Genomic DNA, 27,571 nt, shown 5'->3' on the forward strand with positions numbered 1-27,571 from the left:
TTCCGAAGGTAAAGTTAGTTTAGTTTGATGACTGATACAGAAGTTTCCGTCTTCTAGAACCTGCAGCAAGGTATTTAACACGAGTAACTCGCAACTCTAGATGTCGAGTTAAATTTTGGAGGTAACTAGCTTTGATATTGGCAGTTTCCCCTTCTTCAATTATGTTGAGGCCCCTTCATGTTTGGAAGTTGATTGAAGTACCGACATCGGTAGATCAAATCTACTACGAAGTTCTCTGTAGTAGTTATGTGGTTCTCCTTGCGTTGCATGTGGCTTTGAATTTCTGTAATTCCCATAAGAGTACAATTAAGTTGAATAGTTTGTGTCCAGATTGTTTCAGTCTTATGGTTGGTACTGGAGTGAGTGTGGCATAAGTAACAGTGACAAAGATATTTAGTATGAACAATGTCATATGCTAAGATTCTTAAAGGTGCAAGATCATGCACACACATAAAAAGAAATTTAGTAATTAGCAAAAAATTGTACTGTATTATCCTTGAGTTTGTTAGGAATAACCTTATGTAGGGATTTTTTAGCTTTTAAAAACCCCTAATTACTACTCATTTTCTCACAAGTGGCTATAACAATACTCGTATTTTCTACTACCTCCGTTTTTATTTAGTTGACACGTTTTGACTTTAGCACTATTCACACACCTCCCTTTGACCGTGTATTGTGCTTTATACGTAATGAAATATATAGTCATGTGGGATCTTGTTAGATTCGTCACGTTATATACTTTCAAAATATCAACTTTTCATAATTTTTGCTTATCGATAATTAAAGATATTAATGATTGAATAAGTACATTGGCAAACGTGACTAAAGAAACGTGTCAACTAAAAAGAAACGGAGGAAGTATTATACATTTGTGCTTGTTTGGTTGCAAGTATAGTAGAAGGAAGAGCAAGGCTCAAATACATGTTATGTTTGGTTGGCATTAAATTGATGACATTGAGGGAATAGCAAATAGCCTTTAATTCATAATTCAGGTGTGCTACTCCTCAAATTGTCAATTGGTTTTACGATGAAACATTGCTTTGGGTTATGGTAGTGGGCTTCTAGCTTCTCTCCCTGGTTTACCCCCATGACCTTTATTTTTTTTTGCCGATTTTTTTCATTTTAAACAGCTTCTCTTTTATGTTTTAATGTTGTATCCTCTTTATCATATATTCATCACTACCCAACCAATGTACCATTCACCACATATCTACCACTCTTGACTTTCTTTCACTATATCAGCTTTAATTTCCTATTACCACTTTAATTTGCAACTTATAAAGCTATAATGCTCTACTTTTCTACCACTTTTCTCCATCTTATTGCAATAAATTTCACCCAAATGCACCTAAATAAAAAGAGAAAAAACCTTTTTATCAAAGAGAAAGAACCTTTTATCAAAGTGTTGCATTAGCAACTTTCGCAAACCCCACAAATAGTACGGATTAACAATTAAAGAGATTGTACATTTGTAGTTTTGTACCCCAAAATAAATCTACTAGTAACAATTAAAGAGAAACAAGTGAGCTAACCAACTATGAAGAAAAAAAAATGCCACAAATATTATTATGGGAAATTTTTCATTCTAAAATCATGGGAAATCTGAGCCCAAAGAAATACTAATGGCGTTTATTTAAATGATTTGTTGATTGGTTAATGCTTTTTTTTTTTTTTTTTGGACAGAATGTTATTTTTCTTAATATTTGTCATCGTTGCTTGTTACGACTAGTTTATTGTTGGCCAAATTTGATTAATTCATATTACAAACATTGAGTTAAACGCCAAAGGGTATAGAGTCTTAGACGCTACAATAATTAACAATGATCAATGAAGACGGAAATAAGGGAATTAAGATATGATTCCAAATTGGTGATTATTGTATGGTCAATTTCTTTTCTTGTTTTCATACTTTGTATTTTGGGTTTAAAAGATAAAAAGCGGCAAATTGAGCTTTGACTTTCAATAAAACGAAGACTATTATCTTAATATGGGCTGCCCTATCCAACTCGTTTCCACCGTTAGATTAACCGTCTACCCCATCTCCTCCCCTCCTCCATTCATCTCTGCACCCCATTATTGAAAATTTAATTTACTTTTTTCCATTCTTTATTTTTAATTTGTTTATTTTTAAAATTAGGATAATGCTATTGTAGCCTTAAGGGTTATATATAAGCATTAAGGGCTTGTTCTCATTGACTGAACTCAGCTGAACTGAACTGAACAGAACTCAGCTGAACTGAACTGAACTGAACTCAGCTGAACTGAACTGAACTGAAATGAATATTTTATAAGAGGAGGAAATTAGGAGCTGAACTAAACTGAACTGAACTGAGCTGAGCTGAACTGAACTCAGTTGAACTGAACTGAACTGAATTTCAACGTAAGAGAACAGGCCCTAAATCTTTTGAATTGTAATTCGTATAAAATTAGAAAATCATGACAACAACACGCGTAAATCAGTGTAATTAGTGTTTATATTTTTTTTATTTCTCAATTTTATACCACAAAAATTGCAACAAAGGTAGTTCAATTTTCTAGTGTATATTTTATGTTTATGGGTATGTTCTGTTTACCTTATTTTTATTGATATAAGGTGTAATAAATTCAGATAAGTTCAGTTAAGTTCTGATGAAGTTTGATAAGTTCTGATAAAGACTACTCAATTACAAATTATAACTAAAATAAGTTTTAGTAAGGTGTTCAGATAAGTTCATACTTCCTCCGTTCTTTTTTACTTGACCCGCTTTGACTTTTACACTACTCGTCATCCCTCCTTTGACCGTCTTTTGTGAATAATGTGTAAGGAAAAACATATTGATGTGGGATCTTTTTGAATTTGTCTTGATAAGTACTATCACAATATATAACTTTCGTAATTTTTACTTATGGAGAATTAAAGTTATTTGTTGTTAAAGTTTTGCATTGACAAGCGTGATAAAAGAAACAGGTCAAGTAAAAAAGAAAAGATGAAGTATAAGTTAAGATTAGTGAAAATCAGGTGAATATAATACACCATGTATGTGGCTTAAAAAATTATTATCAATTCTAATTTTTTTTTTTTTTTTGTTTTATTATTACTTCGTATTATAAACCCATCAAAATTAAATTCCCACTACAAACTCCAATGCTCCGAAACCCCGCAACAAATTGCTGAAACACAAAGAAAAAGAAAAATTAAAACCTCCCAAATTAAAATTATCAAATTAAAAACACACTTTTCCACTTGATTTTCCAAGAAGAATCCAAGGTAAAAACATATCAAACTTCAAAACCCTCAATTTTCTCCCATTTTTCTTCCCTTTTTCTTTCATCCCAACTCAAAAAAATCTCAAAAAACAGTGGGAAAATTTCCAGAAACTTTGGAAAAGAAAAAAAAAAAGATGGGTGAATATTACAGATCCAAGTCATATGCAGATGGAAGAATGGAAATAGAGTTTTATTATGGTGAAAATACTGAAAAACCCACAAATAATACATCAACAATTTCATCAAATAATAATGGTGTTAATACTTATAATAATAATGGTGGATTACATGAAATGAGGTGTTACAGTGCATCTTATGTAACAACAACACAGCAGCAGCAGAATCCAAAGGAGTTGAAGAAGGGTAAAAGTGTAAATGCATCATCAAAAGCTGGTTGGTGTTTTAGTGACCCAGAAATGGCAAGGAAGAAAAGGGTTGCTAGTTATAAAGCTTATAGTGTTGAAGGTAAAATTAAGAAATCTTTTTCGAAGAGTTTTAGATGGATTAAAGATAGGTACTCTAATATGCTTCAGGGTTGGTAATTTCTTCCCTTTTTTTAATGATTAATTACTATTTTTAGTATATTTATAATTTATTCTCTGAAAAAGAAAGTTGGAAAAAAAAAAAAGTAAATTGTGTAATTTTGTAATTGTTTTTTTAGTGTTGAGCTTGTTTGTATCTTTTGGAAGTGTTGTAGATTACAGTATTTTGCTAATTTATCAGATGATCAACTTTAAGATTTATGGGTTTAAGCTCTAAATGATCATTGTTTTCTTGTTTAATATACTACTTGTAATTATTTTTAATTTATTGAGATGGGTTTTTGTTTTTTATGGATTATTAGTAGTAAGATCTGGTTACTGTGGTGGATCTTTGTTTTGTCTGCTGCTGAATTAGATTCAAGAGTTGTTTTTTACCTTTTGTTTTGCATGTTTAAAGCTTCAATTGCCAAATTAAGTGTGAATGAAATTCATTTTGTTTTCATTGTTTATGTTTATGTAACATGAATCTTTCACTTCTGTCAAAAAAAAAAAAAAAAAAAAAAAAAAAAAAAAAAAAAAAAAACACACACACACACACACACACACATGAATCTTTCACTAGTGTCAAACTGTCAAATTTGTGTGCCTATCATTTCCATTGATGTTGGTATGATCACTTTCCAAAAAAATTACTGTATGATTTGAGAATATTTGGCAGGTTTCAGACTGTGTTTGTTAGTATTTTGAAGGGATTCAGACTGTGTTTGTAATTGTGCACTTGTTTTATTGTACAATTATTTTACTTTAAGTACCCGTGTTTGATACTCAACATTCGACACTAGTTTGACATGTTAGGATGTTAATTCACTTACATTTAGAACGGAAACATCGACATCTTTGCTAAGTTAGCAGAGTTCTAAACTCGGTCAAGGACCGTGTTGTTGAATGCAGCCATGGTATGCAACAAAGAATAGACATTTTCATGGTGAATACCGCCATAATACTGGATAGGGTCTGCAACTATCAAATTACATTTTACTTATCCTCCAAAATTAGAATATGTTTCTGATTTTGTTTGAAAGGGAAAGCACAAGGTTGGCATAACTTAAACTCTTTATTCTTTTCAATGTGTCCAATTTTTCTTGTGGATGCTATTCTTAGGAACAATGAATCCAATCCTCAAAGCAATACCTTTTTGGTTCAATTTTGATGCTCAAGTAACCTAGAAACAAGAAAACTTCTCTATTATGATGCTGTTTTGAGATTGTAGTATAATTTTTTCGAGTTGACATATTGGGGAAATGGTCACATTCGTGTTTGGTCTCAAGTCAATTTTAGGCTATGGTCAAACTTCATCAAAGTATAACTCCGTAATTCGTAATTAATGTAATTAAGTACATGACCTATGAGTTGTATTCCGTTATTTGTGGTTAAGTTAGAGATTGCTGAACTCTAATTTAATTCTTATTTAATGACTTTCTAACTCTACTGCCTTGAATGGTCTTACAAATGGTGCATACTGCAAAGTTTACTTTCTCTACTTAAAAATATCATTATTGAAAGCCCGTTAATTAAGAAGACTAATGTGTTACTCACATGTACCAAAGAATCATAAGCTTCTTGTGCTTGCAAATTGCAAGGGAATTATATGCTAATAAAACATCTAGAGGATTGCTAAAATGGTGGCGTTGACAATTTGCTTGATTATTAGAGCACCTTAGTTTTGTTTAATACTTATACCATGTTTTATTTGTGTGGAATTCCTATTTGTGTAGACAAAGTCGCAAAAGAAAAATGATGTTTATGCGATTTGATTCTAAATTTTGAATATTATACCATTTTTAATAGTTTGTCATATTCAAAACTAGATATTTATTTTATTATATAGAGAGAGTCGCAAAAGAACAATGATGTACGGTATAAGAGATTTGATTAAAAATCTTGGTACTATTTTTAAAAGTTTGCCATATTCAATATAATTCGCCATATTTAAAATTAAAACTTTATTTTCCCACCAAAACAAGTTCTTAAAAATAATCTAAAAGGAAAGTTTTATAGTCCAACTTGACAAATTGTGATAGATTCGCTATATTTTTTTGGTGTTTAGAGAGCCATAAGGGCAAATGATGAGAATCGATTTCAAGATCTCTTGGAATCGGGAGGGGAGCTCTAACCACTTGAGATATCCTTCACTCTCTTATAGATTCGCTATATAATTGCTTTTTTCAGAAATTTGCGGTATGATCTAGGAATATTTTAACTTTCAGTGGGAAAGCTTGATTAAAATATATGCACATTGAAAAAGACTAGACAATCACAATTCAAAGCCCACGACTTGAGTGCATAAATCTCGTTGATCTCATCATCATCTTTAGACACCACGATGACTATGGGTCAAACTACACCAACCATCTTACTACGAGTAGTATTTTTGTAAATATAATTTGACTTCGGATTTTATGCGTTAATCAAGTATCGCAACATTTTCAATTTATGAAAGGGTCATGTTGTCAACATTTTCTTGTATTAACATGATCTCTTTTAGTTTCTCTCATCAAATTAAATTGTCTTTTTATCTCTTTGAATTTCTCTTATCATCACATGAACTCTTAAAATATCATGCATCTCCTACATGTAACATGTTAAATTAATAAATTAACCGAGAAATAGTAGTCATACACTAGTACTCCGTATGAATAGGCATACAACAAAAGAAAGAAGATGGTACAATCTAGTGACAACAAGATTATGGGAGTGAGTTGTAAGTTAGTAGTAATAGATATTATTTGCAGATCGAGTGCTAAAAAATCTTCCGACATGGATGTCCCTTATACAGCGAAAACTTACAAATGGAGATAAACAAATAATGTAGCATTATAATCTACACACTTCATACTCCGTATTATACGAAGTATTATTTATATATACGAGTAATATACTAAAATATACAAAGGGTTGATAATTCTCAAAATGATCAAACAAGTGTATTCGGTGTTAATATATGAAGTATTTCAATACTATGTTAGTGGACGGATCCATCTAAAGTTAATACTAATGTAACACACAGTACATATAATTCGTCCATTTTGTAAAAATAGCAATGATTTGACTTATACAGTACAGACGTACAGTATTAACATATTAAGATTATTAACTATGATCGCATCTTTTAACTTATACAGATAATAATTAAGTATTGTTATGTACTCCGTAAAATGTAGGGGTGTCCATTCGGTTTTTGGTTTGGATTTAGCCTAAATCCAATCCGATCCGAAATAAATTTCGGTTTTTAATTTTCAAATCTAATACGATCCGAATTACTTACCGAATCCAATCCGATCCAATCTGAATTATAATTCGGTTATTTAGATCCAATCCGAAAATCAAAATTAAAATACGTTGCTAATTTTTTTGGGTCTAATGCGATTATAAAAATAAAATTGCAATAATAAAATTTCAATTCTTGAAATTATAGTAGTATGATTTATACAAGTATTGAAAACATATGTTTACATGATTAATCTAATATATATATATAAAGGGGAGTTTTTTCCCGAGTTTTTAGAGAGCCACGTAGGATTTTTATTTTTAAAAAATTATTAGAGCGCCACATAGGATTAATATTTTTAAAATGCTACAATAGGATTATGCCACCTAAGATTAGTTAACGTGCCACGTACGATTATAATTTATAGTTATATCCAATAAATAATTCAAGTGCCACATAAGCATAATTGACCAATGAGATTTTAATGGTTACATTAATTAAATACGAAATATTATCTTTTGAGATTAGAAATTTTATCTAATATTTTAAAACAAATACGGAGAAAATGATATATTACGTACAACTAATAAAATAACAAATGTAATCACATAAATATGAAAAAAAAAAATTTAAAAAATAGATCGACCCGTGCATCGCACGGGCTTCATCTAGTATTATTATAATCATAAACATAGTTTAACATGATTAATATTAACAATATTTTTTTTTTTTTTGTAAAATAACACTTTCATAATTCGGTTATTTCGATTTTTTGGATCCGAACAAGGTCGATCGATCCGATCCGAAAATTCGAATTTTCAAAAATTTCAATCTGATCCAATCCGATTTAAAGTTTGGATCCAATCCGAATTGATAATTCGGTTTGGATTGGATTGGATTTCGGTTTTTATCCGAATAATGGACACCCCTAGTAAAATGTTATAGAAATTAGAATTGATCTCAATGCATATATACAAAATATAACTAATTGATAATTAAAACTACTAATGCTTAAATTGAACATTAAAAATTATGAATCTATCACGGACTTTTATATATGGTTATCCCTCACCATTTTAGAAAAATAAAAATAAAACACTTGATTAGCAAATGGTTAAGCAGTACTTGCAAATATCTGTAAGAGTTGTCTACAAAAATTTTACTACATTGACTTACTTCTTAATACATAGTTTGATCATTAATATCACTATTAATCTATTGATAAAAGTTATGAAAAGTTGTTAAGTTAATGCTATCACGCAATGTAAGGGCGTTATACTAGTACTTCATATATGCCATTGTTCGAGTAACCTCTTAAAAGGAGCAGAAAATATTAGTAATCAATCTCTCTCCCATTCGCAAGTTGTTTCCTTCCCAGACCCATTTTTTCTTTTAAAAATACACATCCAAACTAATCAAAAGCTTCACATGTTTGAGCATACTTCCATTTAACAGAGCACACCACATAAATGCAAAGATTGCGAAAGCTTAGCTGCAGCAACCAAATTAAAGTTTCGAAACCTTGCGATATTCAACATTCATGTGATGTTCCCAGAATTACCCAGCAACCAAATTAAAGTTTCAAAACCTTGCGATATTCAAGAGAAACCTTGGCAAAGAAAAGTAGTCTAACATATACACAGCTTAACCTAGTAAAGATGAAAAAATGCCTAGGCTCATTAGATGTAAACCAATATAACCTGCAATATGAAACAATAATACAATGTAGTAGTTTTACAATCATGTCCAGTGTACCACCGGCAAATCCCATAAAGGGTACGAGTAAATCTGTCAGCAAATAGACACAGATGTACACACAAATAGAGAAGAGCCTGTATAGAAGCATTACCTCCCTTCACAGCATGAGTTCTCTTGGCTTCCATTCTGGACATAAATGGCTCCAACTCCGAGTCTTCCTTCAGCGATGCCCAGTCACTTAAAACTACAGGGATCCATCACTAGTGTAATCACACAATTATATCATTTTTTATTATTATCGTTACATGAATGTGGTGTGAGCAAGAGTGTATTTAATGGACCCTTTCGTCATCAAAATTCAGACTCTCAATGCCTTTGAGTGTTGACTCGTAGTTTTTAATGCTGGTAATCCTACCAGAGGCTTGCTGCTTTGCATCTGAGGATCCAACGGGTGAACTTCTTTGGCCACTTGAAAACCTCTGCACTGGGCCTGGGCTTGCCTCTGCTGTACGAGAACGGGAAGGATCAGAGTCATTCCCTCCTGTAATTGCTTCACGACTACTGGGAACAACAGCTCGCTTTAACAAACCACTAGACCTCCCAGTTGGGTTTGAGCTTGACAGCTGAAAATACAAGTTAAAATTATTTTCAAAGGATCAATAATTAAATCTCAAATGCTTATAAACCACAGGAAGTCTCAACATAATACAAAATAAAAATTTTCACTTATGGACAGCTTGGTAGATAAGGAGGTATGGACAATGAATTAAAGCATGACATAAAATGATTATTTCCAAAATGTCAAAGGTATGCATCTCCACAGCCAAGTACATGTTTTCAATGTATTGACCTGCATCATCACTAATTTTCATTCGCCAGATGGTAAATAGAGGTAATAAAATTCAATAAAGAAAACCATCTTTCAAGGAGTGCACTACCACATAGGGCATGTCACAAAGAAAACACACAAGCTCATTAACAATTCCTTCAATCATATTCTTGTAATAACAAGCTTTGGATACATAGGTTACAGGTAGACTGATAAAAGGTACATCAATAGTTTAGCTAACAAATCATCAAACTAAGGAAGGAAAGCTAAACACCTTCTATCTCAAGTTACGCTGGGCACTACAAAGAAAATCTATCATTTATCAACATAGGTTAAAAGAAGAATTTAAGAGATGTTGAGATAAAGCTTTCAACAAAGGTTGGTTTAGATCTGTTCCACCACCCTGGGCATTAGAAGATTTTAAAATAGAGCGTAAATAATTAGATATCAAAAGCCAACTGTACTATTGCAAACTGTAAACTCCAGACACATTAAGATTAAGAATCTGTTGTATCCACTCGTGTTATCTATTGCCCTTATATATACCACCCAAATTAGCCCTTGGAACATACCATAGGATCTTTGCTTACAGCTGGATCATTTGCAAGTGGACTCTTCTGCTTCAATAAACTTCCAGAATTCGTAAGTACCCCGGACATTATTCTCCGTCGAGAACTATCTCCAGTAGATAGGCCACCTGCTCGGCCTTCTTCTTCACCTGAAAAGGTCATATATAAATTATTTCCTGATAGTTCATCCGAAATGATACGTCATAGAGTAATGGGATACACGCAATCTTTTGCTAAACTACTTATATACCCCCAACCCCCGTTCGTATATATCTAACCCAAAACTTATTGGAAGTATTGATTATAAAAATTAAAAAATAAAAAACCAACCTAAATTTCTTTCGGCGTTAGCTATTGGAGGAACAGGCACACCTGCACTAGGTCCAGCACCAGCACCCTAGCATGCATAGCAACAAAATCAGGGAAATACATAAATGAGAAAAATAGAGGAGCAGAGTGGTGGCCAGCCACGAGAAGAGCCTCGTACGCACAGCTCACTAACACTTACCGGGATGCGAGCAGGAGGAGTGGCTAATTGCGATTGCTGATATTTCAGAATAGTCCAGTCAAACACGTAATCGAATTGAAATCCTACATTGATATCACATATTTTAAAGAATGGAAAATAGGTAAATAGACAATGGCAAATTAGAAAATTAAATCAGAAAGAATGATGGACCAGAGAGGGTAAGGCAAATTAACAGGAGGTTCTATAATAATGAAACACAGAAATTAACTGCACACCTTCACGAATGAAGAGGTCTCGGAAAATTCTTTTCAGGTATGCATAGTCTGGTTTATCATCAAATCGCAATGAGCGACAGTAATGGAAGTATGATGCAAATTCGGTTGGATAACCACGACAAAGGGCCTAACAAACAAGTAATAGTTTCAGAAAGCAGTATGAGAAAAGAGGCACATAATAAAATAAGTGTCTGCCTTAAAAAACCAAAGGTCCTACCTCAATAGATGTGGAGACCTTTTTCTCACTAATTCTCTCGTACTTCTGTTTCTTAGTCCCAGCCTTTAGTCCTTGCCAAGGAAGACTGTATGACAGACCTTATAACATGAGCCCTCTGATCAATCTGAACATAACATGCAGTAAGGGGTTTCGACAATTACCTGCCTCTTAGGAAGTACATCAGCACATATCCAAGCGATTCTAAATCATCCCTCCTGCTTTGCTCTAAATAATACCAAATCAGGTTAAAAAAAATGATTTAGAACTGACAAGAAATCAAAATGCAGCGTGCTTCTTATATCACAACACAAAGAAACCTACCTATTCCGAGGTGTGTGTTCATACTTGCATACCTTGCAGTTCCTGTCAAGTTCTTATTGTCTCTACAATTTCCAAAGAAAGACATGAGAAACATTTGAGAATCTTGCCTTTTAAATACTCATAATTTTTTGAGTAGCCACTAGCAGAGTAGCAGTCTTTCCAAATGACCTATTTGACCTGCACTTAATCATTAAGATTTTATTGCATTTCATGATACATTGTCAATAGTGAATTTCACAGGTACTGTCTTTTCACACTCGCTCTCTCTTTGTCAAAGAATGTTCACCTTGAAACTTGTGTCATTAAAATGCAATACAAATTCACAAATAGACAACCTCTTTGGGATAAAGCAAAAAATTATTACTCCCTTTGTCCCACTCTAAAATGCCAAATTTGATTAAAAGTGATGTTTTAGGAGCTGGCTAGAAATTTCAAAATTATCCTTAATATGTACAATTGTTGAAAGCAAGCACACACATCATAAAGACCTATACATCAAATCCAAAACATAGTAAGAGTATTATAAAAGTCATAATTTAAGTTACTAGACATGAGTTTTGACATTGTTTTGGGATGATTTGAAATAAAATGTGGCCTACTAAAGTGGGAAGGAGGGAGTATTTAACGCCATGCAAATAAACACACTTCTAATACAGGTAGTGACCAAAACAGCTTCAACAAGTGCACTGATAAGTTTGAATAGTCCAGACTCTAAAGCTTTATCAGGAGCAAGAGTTGCAGAGTCTTTACTACTATCTCTCTTTGCTTTCTTTATCTCTCCCTCTTCCTCTCTATTTTTGCATCTTCTTTTCTTGTCCAGGGGTGATTTATGGACACCATGTGTGGTTTATCCCACAACTAGAAAGTTAGTGTCTAAGGATAAGGTCGCAGCAGAAGACAGACCAGTAAGAACAAGTAACATTTAGTAGCTCCGTCGAAGTACAAATAAAGCAACCGAAGGGGGGGGGGGGGGAGGGGGGATCAAAGCCGATCCAGACATGAAGTAGATACAAAGATCAGCAAATTCCCAATAAAAGAGAAATGCCCATATAGATCAACATATCCATGTTTTTATGCTGAACTGCATAGCTTAGGAGAGAATTAATAGTGATACTCATAAGGCTAATGGTAATTCTGACGCCTTCCCAAAAAACTCAGGACTCGTCTAAGCAACGGAAAAATATTAGGGAATGAACCAAATTAACAATGCCCAAGATCCAGAACATAATTTTGGAAACCGAATGAGAAGTGATGTTTGAAAAGGCACTTCTAAAAAAGGATAACATAATTTCATAATAAACAAAAGCAATGATGTAGCCCTGCCTCGCATAGGTTCAAAGCCATTTCAACTTTGAACACAAAACCAACAAAATATATTACAACATCCAATTCTTTAATTCAAAATCCAATTATTTTGGTGCAAATTTCCTTCCAAATTTTGGAGCGCAACCAGCATCTAGGGGGTTTATACATTAAATATCCGAATTTTAAAAATGAATTATATATGCTCTTTATTATTTTAATAACTCTGAAAACGATTCATTTAAATAAAATGAGAATCTGACAGAGGTGAGAGGAATCATGAATAGGAAAAATTGTAACCATGATCTATGGAAGGGTAGTGCGTGATTTACGCAATTTATCCAACACTGAACCACGAGTTTCAATCAACTAATTCTATTCACAAGATTGTTTACATCGGTTGTATTTTATTCACCACCACCCCCCCCCCCCAAAAAAAAAAAAAAATCCCTTTTTTGTCTTACATACCAGTTTTTTGTGGATCAGGTGGTTTAATTAAACACACAATGGATCTGTCCCTGAACAAAAGCGTTAATCTCAACAAGCTAAAAATTGAAATAAAGATATCAATGGTTAAACACTGCTTTTGCAAAAATGATTCATTCAGGTTCCGTGTAATTAAGTACGTAAACACCAGCATCATTCAACTATCATGTCCAGAAGTATTATCTAACCTGTAAGGGATATGCTGATGAGTAGTTGTATCTCTGTACTTCTTTGCTAAGCCAAAGTCAATAACGTATACCTGGAAACAAAATTACAGCTATTTAAAATATAGAAATTTCAGGAAAGAGTTATCTCTTCCAGTTCTACAAGAGCCTTTCAACTGAATTTTTTTTGGTGGTGGTAGTGCAGATGGTCAGTTTTCAGCTTTCCTCCCCTCCCAGTCCTCAAAATAAATTCACGCCACAATTTTATGGATGTCAGGTGTCTCAAAACAAACTTCACTGTTCTTATTTTGGCTTTCTCATATGAAAATATCAATAAACCCCAGGTTCACTGCCACCCTGTACCCCACCCTGAAAAACTTGTCACATAGGAATCAAAGTTAAAAACAATCAATTAAACAAAAGGTCACCAATGATTTCCTTAAACACGAGTGACTCTTATTGATGGACAGTAATATAAGCTACCTGAAATCAATTTGCCAATTAAAAGCTCTAAATGAAGAAATATAGAATTCAGAACAGACACCTGATTTGCTCGCCTACCCAAGCCCATGAGGAAGTTGTCAGGCTTAATATCACGATGCAAGAAGGACTTTGAGTGAACAAACTCGATCCGGTTAATCTGAAAGATGAAGCTGACATTAATATGGAAACAATAAAATATAATGATTGCAAGTCTTATCAAAGTCGTGCCAGATAGAAATACCATTTGATCTGCAAGCATAAGAACTGTCTTCAACGAAAATTTCCTGCTGCAGAAATTAAATAGATCTTCAAGGCTAGGCCCAAGTAAATCCATAACAAGAACATTGTAATCACCCTCTACACCAGACCATCTCACATTCATAATCCCAGCTGCAAAAGAACCATTACCAGGATTAAGATATCATAAAAATAATAACACCCAGGCAAAAAAGGAACTAAATGAATTTCATTATATCACATATAAAATGCTGTAAATCCATTACTTCCTCCCTGCAGAATCCTGTATAGCTTTGACTCATAGAGCAATTGTGGATGTTTTGTCTTAACATTTTCCTAAAACAACAAAAATCCTGTTAGATGCATCAATAAGATGGATCATGGACCCTCTTAAAATATGAATACATAACTTCACAGCATGCCACGATCAAGCTAAGTTACAATAAAAGAAGATAAACTGATAAATGGAGGATAAAGTGATAAACATCGGACATGGCCACATGGGCATAAATAAATATGCTAACTCACTTTGGTTGGTTCAAAGTGGAAAATGATATCTTATATATGCCCACTGACTAACATATTTCTCTTCTTTCAGTTTGCAAAAGGTTCCAAGGCTCCATCCCTATAGAGACATAAGCCCCAACTCATCCCAGAAACTATCGCTGGGCCCCATCACAATCACTGGCACACTCTCCAAATAATATCTCCTTTTTCTCTCTTTTTTTTTTTTTTTAAGGGTGGCCGGGAACGGAGAGAAAGGATCATCTTGGGAGTTGAGGTTTGATGTGTAGTCCTAAACGAGAATTGGAGCCTGATGGGGTTGTCTAAAAAAATACTGCTTTGTGGAATGTTGCTGGAGGTTTACTCTTGAATATTAAGGGGGTACACTGTAATGTTATAAATGTTCAAAGTGTTGTCTGGTAGACTCACAATTTACCTTGGAAATTTATCTCACAAAAGGCCTATCTAATTACTCCATTGATGAGGTTTATATTGGGATTAGAAAACAATTGTCATGTTGTGGTCCCCTAAATATTATACCAATTGCAAATTTCATCTAAATAGTAAATGTACCGCTTAAAGTGAGAGCTTTTTTTGAAAGCTAGCTTAGGAAAGGATCAACACAATTGATATGCTTCAAAAGTGTGAATCAAAGTTGGCCACCTCACCAAATCTAAGATTGAAATATTATTATTATTTATGATTTTTGACATTATTGTTATTATATGCTGATAATTTCTGGTAGCTCTGTGGACTATATAATATACTGTAATACTGTATAATCGGTCATCGGTCCATTAATGAAAGTGATAGAGTTGTGACTTTTGTAGTTGTGTTGGCATGCATGAAACTAATACATTCCTACAGTTCAAATCAATTGTAACACACACGTAAATTAAAGCATTCTTTCCTCTTAACATATATCATCTTTTGCAATCCAAATCCAAAATGAACAAACACAAAACACAACTCTTACCAACTATCCTATTGTCTTCTAATCCTTTTTATATTATTATTATTATTATTAGTATTTAATAAGACACAAATCTTAACTAATCTTAAAATAAACCCGTGCGTCGGCTTCACACCTAGTGTATAGCTAACAGTGAGTTTTGTTCACATGTTTCCTTCACTGTGAACTGGAACTATCTTTGAAAAAGACTCTTTGACCATTCAGGTGCGGTTATATAAGTTGCTTTGGTTATGCAGTGATGGCACTCAAATGGCGTGTTTTGGTTAGGTATTAATCTTGCTTAATTATAATACAAAGTGACTTTGCTAGCTTCTTTATGAGCTAAGGCAGCTAGAGCTTTCCAAAAGTATTCTCTAAGGGAGAATGGGAGATACTATGGAATTAGGCTAATCTGTACTCCCTCCATTTCATAACAATTGCAACACTTTCCTTTTACATCCGTTTCATAAAAATTGCAACACATCTTTATTTGGTAATGACCCACTTGTATTTCACTATGTTTTCTTTCCTACCAACCTCACTTACACTACTTTTTTTTTATTATTATTTCTCTCTCCTACTAAGAACTAAATATAGTCCTACTAATTATACTTTATATCATTTAACTCTTTTTTTTTTGGTCTCCACCCTATAATTTTCCTAAAAATTTGTAACACCTAGTGTTGCGATTATAACAAAACAGAGGGAGTAGTTTTTTATTAGTTACTTTGTGAGGACACCTTGTCCTACTAAATAACCCTTTTGAAATCATATAATATATTTTATTTATTTATTTTTTAAAAAAAGATAATATCACACAAGAAAAAACCCACTTATTAGCATATGAAAAGCATTTTAATAATTAATTAGCCTAATGTACCCATAAGAGCTAAAATTCAAATAGCAAGAAAGTATGCTAGTAAATCTCCTGGTGAATCCATCAATAGTGTAGAGGCATCCAACCACACAAAACCCTATTCACAAGCTTAAACTCTTGGAAGATTGTTCCCTTCACACACAAAAAATATATCATAACCAAGCTTAACCTCAAGGCAAGTTGTTCCCTTTACGTGGAAAAATATTTTAAATCCAAGTAGCTCAACATTAAGTGCCTGTAAAACATAGAAAAGCCCAGCAATGGGTGTTTTGGCATTTTTTGAAAAGCCGGGGAATGGATATGAAACACCACAAAACACCAGGTAACTCTTGTAACATTCCATGTTCTTGAAAACTAGGAGACATTGTCTAGCACAATATTTCTTAATTTGCAGAAGACTCCAATATATGTTTTGTGCCCTGAAAAACCTCAAAAGAAAAGGAGACTCCAATACATGTTTTGTGATCCATTACCCCGCAAGAGATAAAGACAATTTTTTTAATGTTTTGTATGAGAAGATAAAATTCTAGATAGGCTCTTGATACTTTCATTCTTATTTACTTTATAATTCATCTTTGTGGTACTATGAGATTGGATCAGCAATCCCAAAACTGGAAATAGTATGTGTGACAGTGTGAGAAGCACCAGCACCAACTCTTTTAAAATTCAAACCCATTTCAGTGATAGCAAGGCATAAACTAAAAAGTGGATGTCCTTATTCATATCATCCCTTTTAGTTGTTATACTCTTCCTTCACAAATTTCTTCTACCAGATTCTGCCTCCAAATGCTTTCCGAGGAACCAAAGCCCAAAGACTAAGGTTTCAAATATTGATTTTTGCTGATTATATATCAAACTCTAAAATGTAAAGGAAAAGAATAACACCCTACACTTATACATTGAAATCCACACTGTATCCAGTCTATACCCTATGCAGGACAAGTAAAAAAAGTATGCATGACACATAACTCTACTTGCAAAGCAAATCAAGTTACAATCAGAAACTCCAAGTGCAACATGAGAAGTTTGGTATGTCGTAAGTGGTAACAATCCACTCTGGGGATGTATTCAAAATCATTCTTCGAAAAGCACAGAGGGTCATACCAAACATTTCCCACCAGAAAATGGGAGAATTTCAACAACTTTGAGAGGATCATGATTCTAAGGAAAGCAATGCTAATTAACATCATGCATAAATACCCAAAGTAGGACACACTCGATTACTTAAAATCGTCAATATTTAAACAACAGATTCATACATATGTAACTAAATTAAAAGCTATCAAACTTCAACCAAAATCCACCATACACAATTCTCTCAAATTACAAAACAATTCAAAGTTAAACATTTTAAATTAGCATCATTTCCATTAACACCAACGCAAACACAAGTTTACCAAATAAGCAACTTACAAATAATTCCATTTCCCAACTCCAAAATCAATCATAATCCCAAAACATTTACACAATCATGTAAAAAAAAAGTTTCTAAACCCAATTCAATTCTAAATACTTTTTCCCTGTAATCCCAAAATTACTTCCAATTAAATTAAGCATCAGCTTCAAAATAAGAATCATATACAAATTAATAAAGGCAGTAAAACAATCAAACAAAATTCAATAAAACAAAATATAATGAACAACTTACAAGCTTAATTGCCACTTCTTCATTAGTTTGAATATTAGTCCCTGAAATCAACAAACAAAACGTCAAAAAAAAAATCAAAATTGAAAATTAAATTGCAAAAAAAAAGAAGTGAAGATTAAGAAGAAGCAAACCGAGATAGATCTCTCCAAAAGAACCACTTCCGATCTTACGACCAAGACGAAACTTATTCCCAACACGAGGCTCCATTAAAATCAACAGAAAAGCAACGAACAAACCCTAATTCAACTCAAAACCAACAAAAAAAATGGGGGAAAATTGGGGGAAATTGAAGAATAAGAAAAGGAGGATAAAGAGGAAGAAATCAACGAAATTGGGAATAGAAATTGAGAAGATGAAAAACCCTAAGATTGAAGAGAGAAAAGAATAAGAACATAGTAGTAGAATGTATTGTATGTGAAGAACGAACAATCAATCAATCAACTACTTTGAGGAAGGAGAAAGGAAGAGAGAGAAAAAAATGTATTAGTATTTGTAATTAGTAATTGTATTAGTAGAATAAGAATAATAGTGATGTACTTAAAGTTGATAAATATTTGGATTAGGGTTAGATTAATGATAGTTTTGGGATTAGGAAAGGGTGGGGTGGGTGGTCAAGTGATATAGATTATTGAAAATTGTTTGTCTTTCTCTCTAGTCTTAAGCATTTAGTGTGGTGTGGTGTGGTGTGGTGTGGTGTGGTGTGGATAAAATGAAGCAAAATGAATAGTGTGTGCATTTGTGCAATATGTGGTTTTGTCGGAGCTAGTCGTTGTATCTTAATATGATGTATCTTAAAATGGCATATTTGTAAATTAGAGGAATTATAAGAATTTTTTTTTTTTTTGAATTTTTTTTTTTGTACTGCGTTTTCTTCTTCTTCCTGCCCCATCCTCATCTTCTTCATGCCTCCTCCATAGAAGTGGGTTGTGAATAACCACTATCACCGAGCCGTCGATTAAACGAAAACCCTAACTATAAAGGGAGAAAAGAAGAGCAAGGTTAACCCTTACGAGGAAAGTTTAGGTCGTCCTCCATTGAAGCCTCTTGAGGCTCTTCCATTTCTCCATTAAAGTTCTTTCATTTTCGGTTGAAGTTCTTCAATGTTCCGTTGAAGCCTTACTTCTGTTATGTTATAGCTTGAAAATACATATTTTTTTGATAATATTACAAAATTAACCCAAATTCTGCACTAAAAATGACAAATTTGCCCCTTTAAGATACATATCATGTATCTCATGCTGAGATACTTGTATTTTCTTGTATTCTCATCCACCGTGGTTGCGGTTTTTTGTTTGTATATCAGAATGAACCACAACGACTTTGTTAGGAAATCGGGATCCTACCTTGAATCGGTAAGTGGGGTAGAATCGAATCGGTAAAATCGAATCGTAGAATCGTACGATTCTACAAAATTGTAAAATTAGGCTTCAAAATGTAACAAATGACTACATACATAATTTATAGCAATGAGAATGATAATAATATATATTGTTGATAACATAATGTCAACAATAAAAACATAAAATAGTTTTAGAAGTGATTTCGTACGCGCATAACTCAAACAATAAACTATAAACTATAAAGTCGGATTATTGGTACACAATCTTAACCGTGAGAGTACACGACAATTGTTGTTAAATTATGAAAAAAATTACGTTGTTGACTCGTAAAGTTGTTTCCCCTAGACCCCTAATAAAAAAATCCAATGATAATAAAAAACTAAGTGTCAAGTTACTTCTTCTAACGAGATAGCTAAAGAATGACAATTACAACAAACTCATGTTATAAAAGTGTTTTTTATATGCTCAAAGTTGAGTGCATAAGACTCGTGAATACATTCTTATGCCCACAAAATATAAATGGTTAGATAGAATCTTAAATTTTTTTAAAATTGATGTTTCATATATAAGACTTATTATGATTTAGATTGAATAATATATAAGTCATTGACTAAAGTTAGACTCAGCTATGACACCCTTACACTCTTTACTCTATAACATAAAATATATAATAGATATGGGCACAAAACCAATTCCATTAGAAAGTAGACTTCAAGAGCTTTCCAATGATATATTATAAGCCTAATTCCGACTTCGTAATCAAAAGTTATGGGTTTCGGAAAATCAGGCTTTTTGCAGGAGTAGAATCGGTAAAATCGGTATAGAATCGTAGAATCGGTACCGATTCCACCGATTCTAACCGATTCTACCGATTCTATGAGCGATTCTACAGCATAACGATTCCATCGACGATTTAGATCGTTTAGGTGGATTGGGATCGTAGAATCGTATGATTCTACGATGCGAATCGCGATTTTAATAACATTGGGTAGGAGAATAGGATGGATTTGAATTTTTTACCGGCCCTAGTCTTAACCAATAGGTCATTATATAATGGTGGTGACATGGTGTTTTAGAAAGCTTAAGGAGAAACCTATTTTTGCATGCCGACAAATAACAATGCCTTTTTTTATAACATTAAACAAACACAGCAAGAAAAAAGTTTACGGTACAGAAATTGTAAAAAATAAATATAGTAAGACGGCATTGATTCTTTAACCGGTGCGAGCAATGAATCGGTTCTCTATCAAGCTTCAAAATATCGCAATGCTCGAAATTACCCCCAACCGACGTATTACTGGTGAGTCCATGTAACTCTATACTATCTGGATAGGTTTGATTAAGTAAAGAAACTAGTACCACATAATGCGGAGTAATAAATTGATGCTCCTCCGCTTGAAAGGAACTTATCTCGAAAAGGTTTTTCTCCTTCGAAACACAAAGTTTTTTCGATCTCCTTTGAGAGACAAGGTTTTTGATACTCCTTTATTTGGAAGACAAGGTGTTTTTTTGCGCTTGGAACAATCTAAGACTCCAAGATTATGTGGGGATACGATTGATGTTGATTGCTATTACGAAATTATCAAATTCTTTTACTCTGAAAATTACAAAGCGACGATGGATCCACTTAAAAAGTTAAGAGACAACGAATTGAGAATGTATTGAATTGTTGTATTTACTAAGGTGTCTAACATGCACGATGCGCGCGCCATAGCAAGCCATTTTGGAGCTTTTTGAGTTGTTGGCAACATGATGTAGAAAAATATGTAAAACAAATACTTTTAAGGGTACATATAAATGTCCGCAAACTATTCTTAAGAATTTTAGAGGGCAAACAAGTAATAAACATTTTAGAGAGTATAATTGTCCAAATATTATTCATAATGGATTAAGAGTTAAATCATTAAATCACACAATGAAAAGCTTAGAGGCAATAACATTATATCAATTGGGACAAATAGCTAAACAAACATTTTAAGGATATACTTGTCCTCACACTATTCATAAATTTTATTTCGTACTTTTAAAAAGGTAGTTCTTGTTTAACTTTGTTAAATTTATTTTATTTGTCGCTAGTTGTTAATGATAGATGTGGTATAGCTTTAATCAATGAAAATTAAAGTCTATTAGGACTTCTTTAATAAATAAATAATTACAAATTAAAGACAAAAGGAGTATCATCCATTGAACATAGGTCCCTTAACATAAAACGATTTGTCAAGTCAATGGTAAAAAATTCAATAATATAGGTTATGTCAACGTGCCATACATAAATATTGAATTCTGACTAGTTGATGACTCACATGTAATTTGTTCAACCCAATAAGCATTGCATGAACCGGCAAAAACAACCAATTGATGTTTCCAAGTACATTTTTAAAGATTAAAATGATCACTTTCATTAATTCTTTGATTTCATACATATACATATCAAGAGTAAGATCATGTTTACATTTTGTCATTTTGACCATCTTTACATCATGATTTAGGATCTAAAATTTGTTATTTAAACAAAAATTGAGGTTGGAAAAAAGGGGGAAAAAACCAATTGAAAAAATGAAGAAATAAGTTAGTTCTACAACAAAACACACTAAGTGGGCACCAGAAGTGCCTATCTTCAGGATTTACACCCCATTATAGTTATGCACAGGGCTGAACAATGTTCGGTAACTTAGGCCGTGGCCATCTGTGTTCTTGGACTTGGTAAGCCCATGTATGCAAGCCTTGGAGAGACGCGAACCTTTGGACTAGGCCTTGGAGAAGGAATTGGACCATATGATCTAGTTGTAACGCGTGGTGAGAGGTTGACTTGTTCGAGTGCCTGGGATTGTAAGTCCAAGGGGTAGTCCCTAACACAGCCAATTCTAGGTCCATTACCAGTGACCCATTTGCAGGACAAGCGTCTGGCAAAGGAGAATGGTTCTGATTCACGGTTATCTTTGGCTTTGGCCTTGACATCAGCTGGTATAGCTTCTTCATTAGTTGCTTCTGTGACATCTGTTGTCTTCTCAGGAGAACTTTCGTCTTCAGGAATTTTAAACGAACCTTCCTCGTTGTATGCATACTTCTGCAGAAGTTACAGTTGATACAGCACATTGTTAGCATGTTTTAATCAAAACAGAATTTGTAACATACAGTTTGATGCTACTGTTGTGATTTACAATTATTGATTTTACTGATTAAAACCGAGCCTAAGTCATTTGTCAATCCTAGGCATGCTTTGTTTTATGTCATTTATATCATCTTATTGCGTGATTTATGTTTTTGAATTAGTACCTTAACATTGGTGAGATCAACATTGTTATCCTTTAGGAAGCTCATGAGCTCGTTGAAGTTCTCTTCTGTCGGAAGATAGTGACCGCTGTATGGCCATAAAGCCTGAAAACACAGACATACACATCTTAGTCTTTATTCTGTAGATGATCATGTATTGAGTAGACAGTTTTAGTATTAATTAAAATGTACCTCAAGAACCCCTTTGACAGCAATCATTCGTCCAGCAGCAGTCGTAGCAGCACCAGCCAGAAAACTCGAGTGTTGAAACAGACCTTTCTTTTTCTGTCCCACATACAAGGATCTTGATGCACTGAGGACAAATATCCATTTGCAGTCCCCTGCAGTATGAACTAAGTTTCCGCTTTGTTTGTATGTAAGCTTCCCATCTTCTACAATTACTTCGTATGCTTCTCTTTCATTCTGAATTTCACACAACACAATTGTAAAACATCTATACATGACTAGACTGACACCAAAACAATAGACTAAAGCACAATAAAGGAAGAAAAAAACTGAATATATAGGACTAATTACCGGTCCAAGATATTTGATGCATTGCTGCTGCATTTTGGTTCTCGGGCATTTCTCAAGATTAACCTCTTTCCCATCTCCAATATCCAACCTTCATTGTCAAAATCAAGCGAAAGGATTAGCAATAGTCGAAAAGGTCAGTAAAATCTTGTTAATTTTACATTACTCAGTAAAAATATCTGATTATTACAGTGTGTTGCAGGAGTACATACCAGTAAAAGAATGGTTGACTGCTTTCGCTGTGAAACCAAACATCATAATAAATATGCAAGTTGTGACCGTATCTATGGCGTGGATCAATCTGTACGAAATAATAGGACAGAAAATGACTTAGATAATTGATATTTGATAGTTGGTGAGATTATACAACTTTTCAACACTCTATAAAACCAATAATTCGGCGAAATAACTATTTGTTTAACTGTCAAGACAACAAGTTGATCGAACTAAAATAATTATTATAGAAGTGGTTGGTGGCTAAGTGATTGAAATAATTGTAGCATGATTGCATGATTGAGAAATCTTGTTTGTCTTAAATTATTTTTTCTTTCATACTTTGACCCTAATAATGCATCAGATCATGAAAAGCTTAGTTTAAGGTGAGTTTGAGGACTTACAGCTTCGAGCCAATGTCGTAGAGCTAACTTCTGAGCTTTCTCATTTTGAGACAAGCCTTTTCCCACCTATAGGTAAAATTAGCATAACGACGAAAATTTTAGCATAACAGAAGAACTAATTAACAGAACAAAAAATTCTCACATCTGAACTATTACTGATATTACCTTGGCAACTCTTGTTTTCGCCCTTGCCCACTTTGCAACAGCAGTTTCTTGTTTGTTGTTATCGAAAAATGATACAGAGCTTCTCTTAAGCGAAGCAAAATCTAACGCCTTCCACCTACACACAAGTATTCAGACACAACAGATTAACCAATATGCACATAATATCAGCATATATAAAGCTGATCATATAGTATCTGTATGTTTTCGATACTAACCATAACTCTTCAACAACAACAGCACAATCAGCAAGGTTTCTTCGAGTCCTGTAACTCTTGTACACTTTCTGCAGCTTAACTGCAGCAGCATCAAGCTCAGAAACCGGCCTTGGAGAAAACAGTACCGCAGGCTCAGGAAGAGTGATTGCAGGCAGAGGCTTGTGATTTAATCCATTCGAACTCATTCTACGTGGAGCATTACTAGGATCATACTCTTGTACTAGAGAGTTAAAAGAAGGTGACTTCTCAAGCAGTATTTTTTCCGGCTTATGATCTTGTAAACTCGAAAAATTCCTAACACCCATCTCTGAACTTTGATCCACCTCTGCAATTCTTGGTGACTGATTACCCTTCTTAAAGGATTCAATTCTCTTAAAACTCGCCGTCCTCAATGGAAAGCGCCGTGCCCTTGAAGATAGACAGCCATTGCAGACTAGATTGAACAAATTTTGACTCAGAATTTCATGCCAAGCAGAAATCAATATGGAAATTGATAATCCCATTGATTAATATATAGTATTTTCTCTAAGAACAATACTTCTGACCTTGAAAAAAGAAGTAAAATTAGATTAGAATATGCAAATTGAAGTAGGATAACATAGAAAATTTGCAAGAATATTTATTGGTCTCACCTGGTTTGCTACACAAAAATAATTAAGTCACATATTTTAGCCTTTTTGACTTTACTTATTAAACATGATCTTCACTACTTTTTTTGGTACAACTTTGTTTTCCAAATCTCCAATATATTATTCCCTAATTCTTAAATCAGATAATACAGTTTACCCAATAAATTATTTACTAATTAACTAGCGTGAATAATGAGCCAAACAAAATAACACATTTTTATTATTTTTACAAATTGTCAACCTTTTAAACCACGTACTGTACATTTGTACTAGCTCTATACCTAGATACTCTTCATCTTTGCCTTATTTGGTACTCCGTACTTTGTATTTTTTTGTCACTTTTTTTCATGTAAAGTATTTTAATTTTATTTATCACATCAATCATTTTTCTGATTTTCCGTACAAACAAAAAGGAATACTTATACATTGACCAAACAAATACGAGTAATAAAATTTGATATATACTTATAACATTCAAACATGAACAATTATGATCTAATTAATTAACAAAGCAACAGACATAATTAATTATCACATCAAATAATATTTAGATTTTAGAGCAAAATTGTGCAACACCAATCAAGCAAATTAAACAACAATATTGTCAATATAGCAAAGTTAACAACCACCACCAACACCAAATATCAATCTTATCAAGAAGTATTGAACAGGTCAAGACGTACAAATTAAACCCTTTTAATTAAAAGTTGTCTTTTCAAAAGACCAATAAAAGAAATGAAAGACAGCAACAAACTCTACCACGTTTATACCAACATCCGAGATCAATCAATCTCACACACATGAACAGTGTATTAAATCACTAAACTCGAACTTTAAAAACGACATCGACTAAGTAAAGTATTCCGTACCTTGAATATCTCTAGAAGTGATTCACTAAATCGAAACTCTACAACTCTCTTCTTGCTTAGCTTCTCTTCTTGAACTCAAACTTGGTTTAGAACTATGAGTTTATGACCATATTAAAGACTTATATAGTCATATATTTATATACATAGAGTTAAGCTTAATATTAGAAAATTAAATTCCAAAGATTTGGTTGAAAATAAGTCTACTGAATAGAACACGGCAGCAAACTAAGCAACAAAAATACTTTAAGGAAATCTCGTGGTAAGAGGGTAAGTTTGAAGAGAACAAAGACTAGACTAGAAAATTTGGAAAAAAATAATGGAAAATTTTGACGAGTTTTAAGGGTTTAATAATAATATGAAGTTAAATAAAATCATAAAGGGTTCAAACCCACGAGTTAGAAAAAAAATAAAATGGAAGAAATCAAATAATGGTTGGTTTTTTAATGGGGTTGGACTTTAGAGAGAGAAAGATATATGGGTCTTTGAACTTGAAGAATGGGACTATGGGAGTATTTTATAGAAAAATTTAAAAAATGGAGAAAAGAATGGTCAATTATTGTAAGCTAAAGCTAAACCCACGAAGACTCACTATTATTGTTCCACACGGTGGTTCTTTGAAATTTACTAAAGTATAATTTTAATACAAGTATTTTTTTAATGGGTTGTATTATCCGTTTCTCTTAATTTATTCAATAATCTTGGATTGTACTCTTTCTGTTTCAAAATACTGGAGTACTATAGGGTTGTTTAGTTACACAAAGAAAATAGGGGAATTGAAAAATTATTAGAATTTGAAAATGAATGAGTTGTTTAGTTGATAATAAAAAGTGCAAATGATGTAAGGGGAATTGCGGCTTCCCACAACACATGGAAAGTTACTCACCTAACGCCCATGGATAAGTCAAAATTCTCATGATTTACAACTTCCCTCATGTCAACCAAACAACTTTATGCAATTCCCATGAATTTGATATAGGAATTTAATTCTCATAAAATACAAATTATTATGGGAAATAATAGCAACCAAACAACACTAGTCTTCTTTAGTTTAGACAAATGACAATATAATTTTAGGTTTTTTTTTTTTTTAGGGGAATACTTATTATACTATGTTTAACACAATTGTTTTATATATGGGTGGTTAATTACACGGTAATAGGATTACTTCGTTAGTGTTATAGGGGTTTAGTGTTATAGGAAAAACCTCAATCGGTGTTACAGAGGTTACTTGATCAGTAGTACAAAGGTTATTCAGTCAATATTATAGGGGTTACTTTGTTTTTTTTATAACTACTTACACCGAGTGGTCGGCCACTCAACCACATACAAGCTGAGCTGTATAAAAATAAGGGGAAAAAAATGTGTAAAAAAGTACTACGCATAAAATATAGCTAATGTATGTATTTATCCAATAACATTTGATTGTCGATTGTGTATGAAAGTTAATTGACTAGAACATCCCTCTCAATGTTTTTAATTTCTACTTGTACATTTTATACCATAGCCTTATACTCCATACTTCATATCTTTTAACAAGTTACGGAGAATGAGGCCACTAGGAGATCCTCATCGAAGTCATTAGAAATAGGAGTCCATCTTTATGTTGAACACTTCAACATTATCCTTTTGTACGGGTATATAACTATACACATATACTTCATACGTAACACAGAGTATATAATAACTATGTATATTAATTAGCCAACTACTTGTATTGACTACAAGGAATGTAGGGTTATATAAAAGTCAATCACTCTTGTCCTATTTTTATGTTATTCATAGTGTCATCCACTTTGTCTTCTTTTGTTTTGTTCTCGTTAGCTTAATTTAATTAATTAACATAATTAAATATATTTTGAAAGAAATTAAAAAACATTAATAAAAAAAAGTAATGATATATGT

General features: G+C 33.0%; 3 protein-coding genes across 3 annotated transcripts; 1 reads left to right on the plus strand and 2 right to left on the minus strand.

The window, feature by feature from the left end:
* The first annotated feature begins 3,380 nt into the window (after positions 1-3,380).
* On the plus strand, positions 3,381-3,788 carry LOC145610518 (uncharacterized). The gene has a single exon (XM_081665840.1). The coding sequence runs from the start codon at positions 3,381-3,383 to the stop codon at positions 3,786-3,788; it is 408 nt and encodes a 135-aa protein (XP_081521966.1).
* A 4,894-nt stretch (positions 3,789-8,682) lies between these two features.
* Positions 8,683-18,511, minus strand: LOC145612087 (casein kinase 1-like protein 2). Its single transcript, XM_081667455.1, has 14 exons — positions 18,159-18,511; positions 18,028-18,068; positions 14,313-14,382; positions 14,051-14,199; positions 13,871-13,966; positions 13,351-13,421; positions 11,375-11,436; positions 11,215-11,278; positions 11,054-11,138; positions 10,837-10,963; positions 10,601-10,683; positions 10,423-10,489; positions 10,096-10,241; positions 8,683-9,317 (listed from the first exon to the last, which is right to left on the minus strand). Exons 1-14 carry the CDS (start codon positions 18,232-18,234, stop codon positions 9,027-9,029), a joined length of 1,428 nt encoding a protein of 475 aa, XP_081523581.1. The 5' UTR covers positions 18,235-18,511; the 3' UTR covers positions 8,683-9,026.
* A 3,211-nt stretch (positions 18,512-21,722) lies between these two features.
* LOC145611425 (IQ domain-containing protein IQM1-like) lies at positions 21,723-26,137 on the minus strand. The gene is made up of 9 exons (XM_081666757.1): positions 25,670-26,137; positions 24,172-24,716; positions 23,957-24,071; positions 23,792-23,857; positions 23,387-23,475; positions 23,178-23,265; positions 22,833-23,063; positions 22,644-22,745; positions 21,723-22,434 (listed from the first exon to the last, which is right to left on the minus strand). Exons 2-9 carry the CDS (start codon positions 24,672-24,674, stop codon positions 22,039-22,041), a joined length of 1,590 nt encoding a protein of 529 aa, XP_081522883.1. The 5' UTR covers positions 24,675-24,716; positions 25,670-26,137; the 3' UTR covers positions 21,723-22,038.
* Between the last annotated feature and the right edge of the window lie 1,434 nt (positions 26,138-27,571).

Source organism: Chenopodium album, chromosome 24 (assembly GCF_948465745.1).
Source record: "Chenopodium album chromosome 24, dcCheAlbu1.1, whole genome shotgun sequence".
Classification (NCBI taxonomy): domain Eukaryota; kingdom Viridiplantae; phylum Streptophyta; class Magnoliopsida; order Caryophyllales; family Amaranthaceae; genus Chenopodium; species Chenopodium album.

Coding starts and splice junctions, on each gene's coding strand:
- LOC145612087 (XM_081667455.1), bottom strand. CDS start 18,234: ATGGAGCCTCGTGTTGGGAATAAGTTTCGTCTTGGTCGTAAGATCGGA. Junction 14,200..14,312: donor CAGGATTCTGCAGGGAGGAA/GTAATGGATTTA, acceptor GTTCTTTTGCAG/CTGGGATTATGAATGTGAGA. Junction 13,967..14,050: donor TTATGCTTGCAGATCAAATG/GTATTTCTATCT, acceptor TTCATCTTTCAG/ATTAACCGGATCGAGTTTGT.
- LOC145610518 (XM_081665840.1), top strand. CDS start 3,381: ATGGGTGAATATTACAGATCCAAGTCATATGCAGATGGAAGAATGGAA.
- LOC145611425 (XM_081666757.1), bottom strand. CDS start 24,674: ATGGGATTATCAATTTCCATATTGATTTCTGCTTGGCATGAAATTCTG. Junction 23,266..23,386: donor AGTCAACCATTCTTTTACTG/GTATGTACTCCT, acceptor TTGACAATGAAG/GTTGGATATTGGAGATGGGA. Junction 22,746..22,832: donor CTGTCAAAGGGGTTCTTGAG/GTACATTTTAAT, acceptor CTGTGTTTTCAG/GCTTTATGGCCATACAGCGG.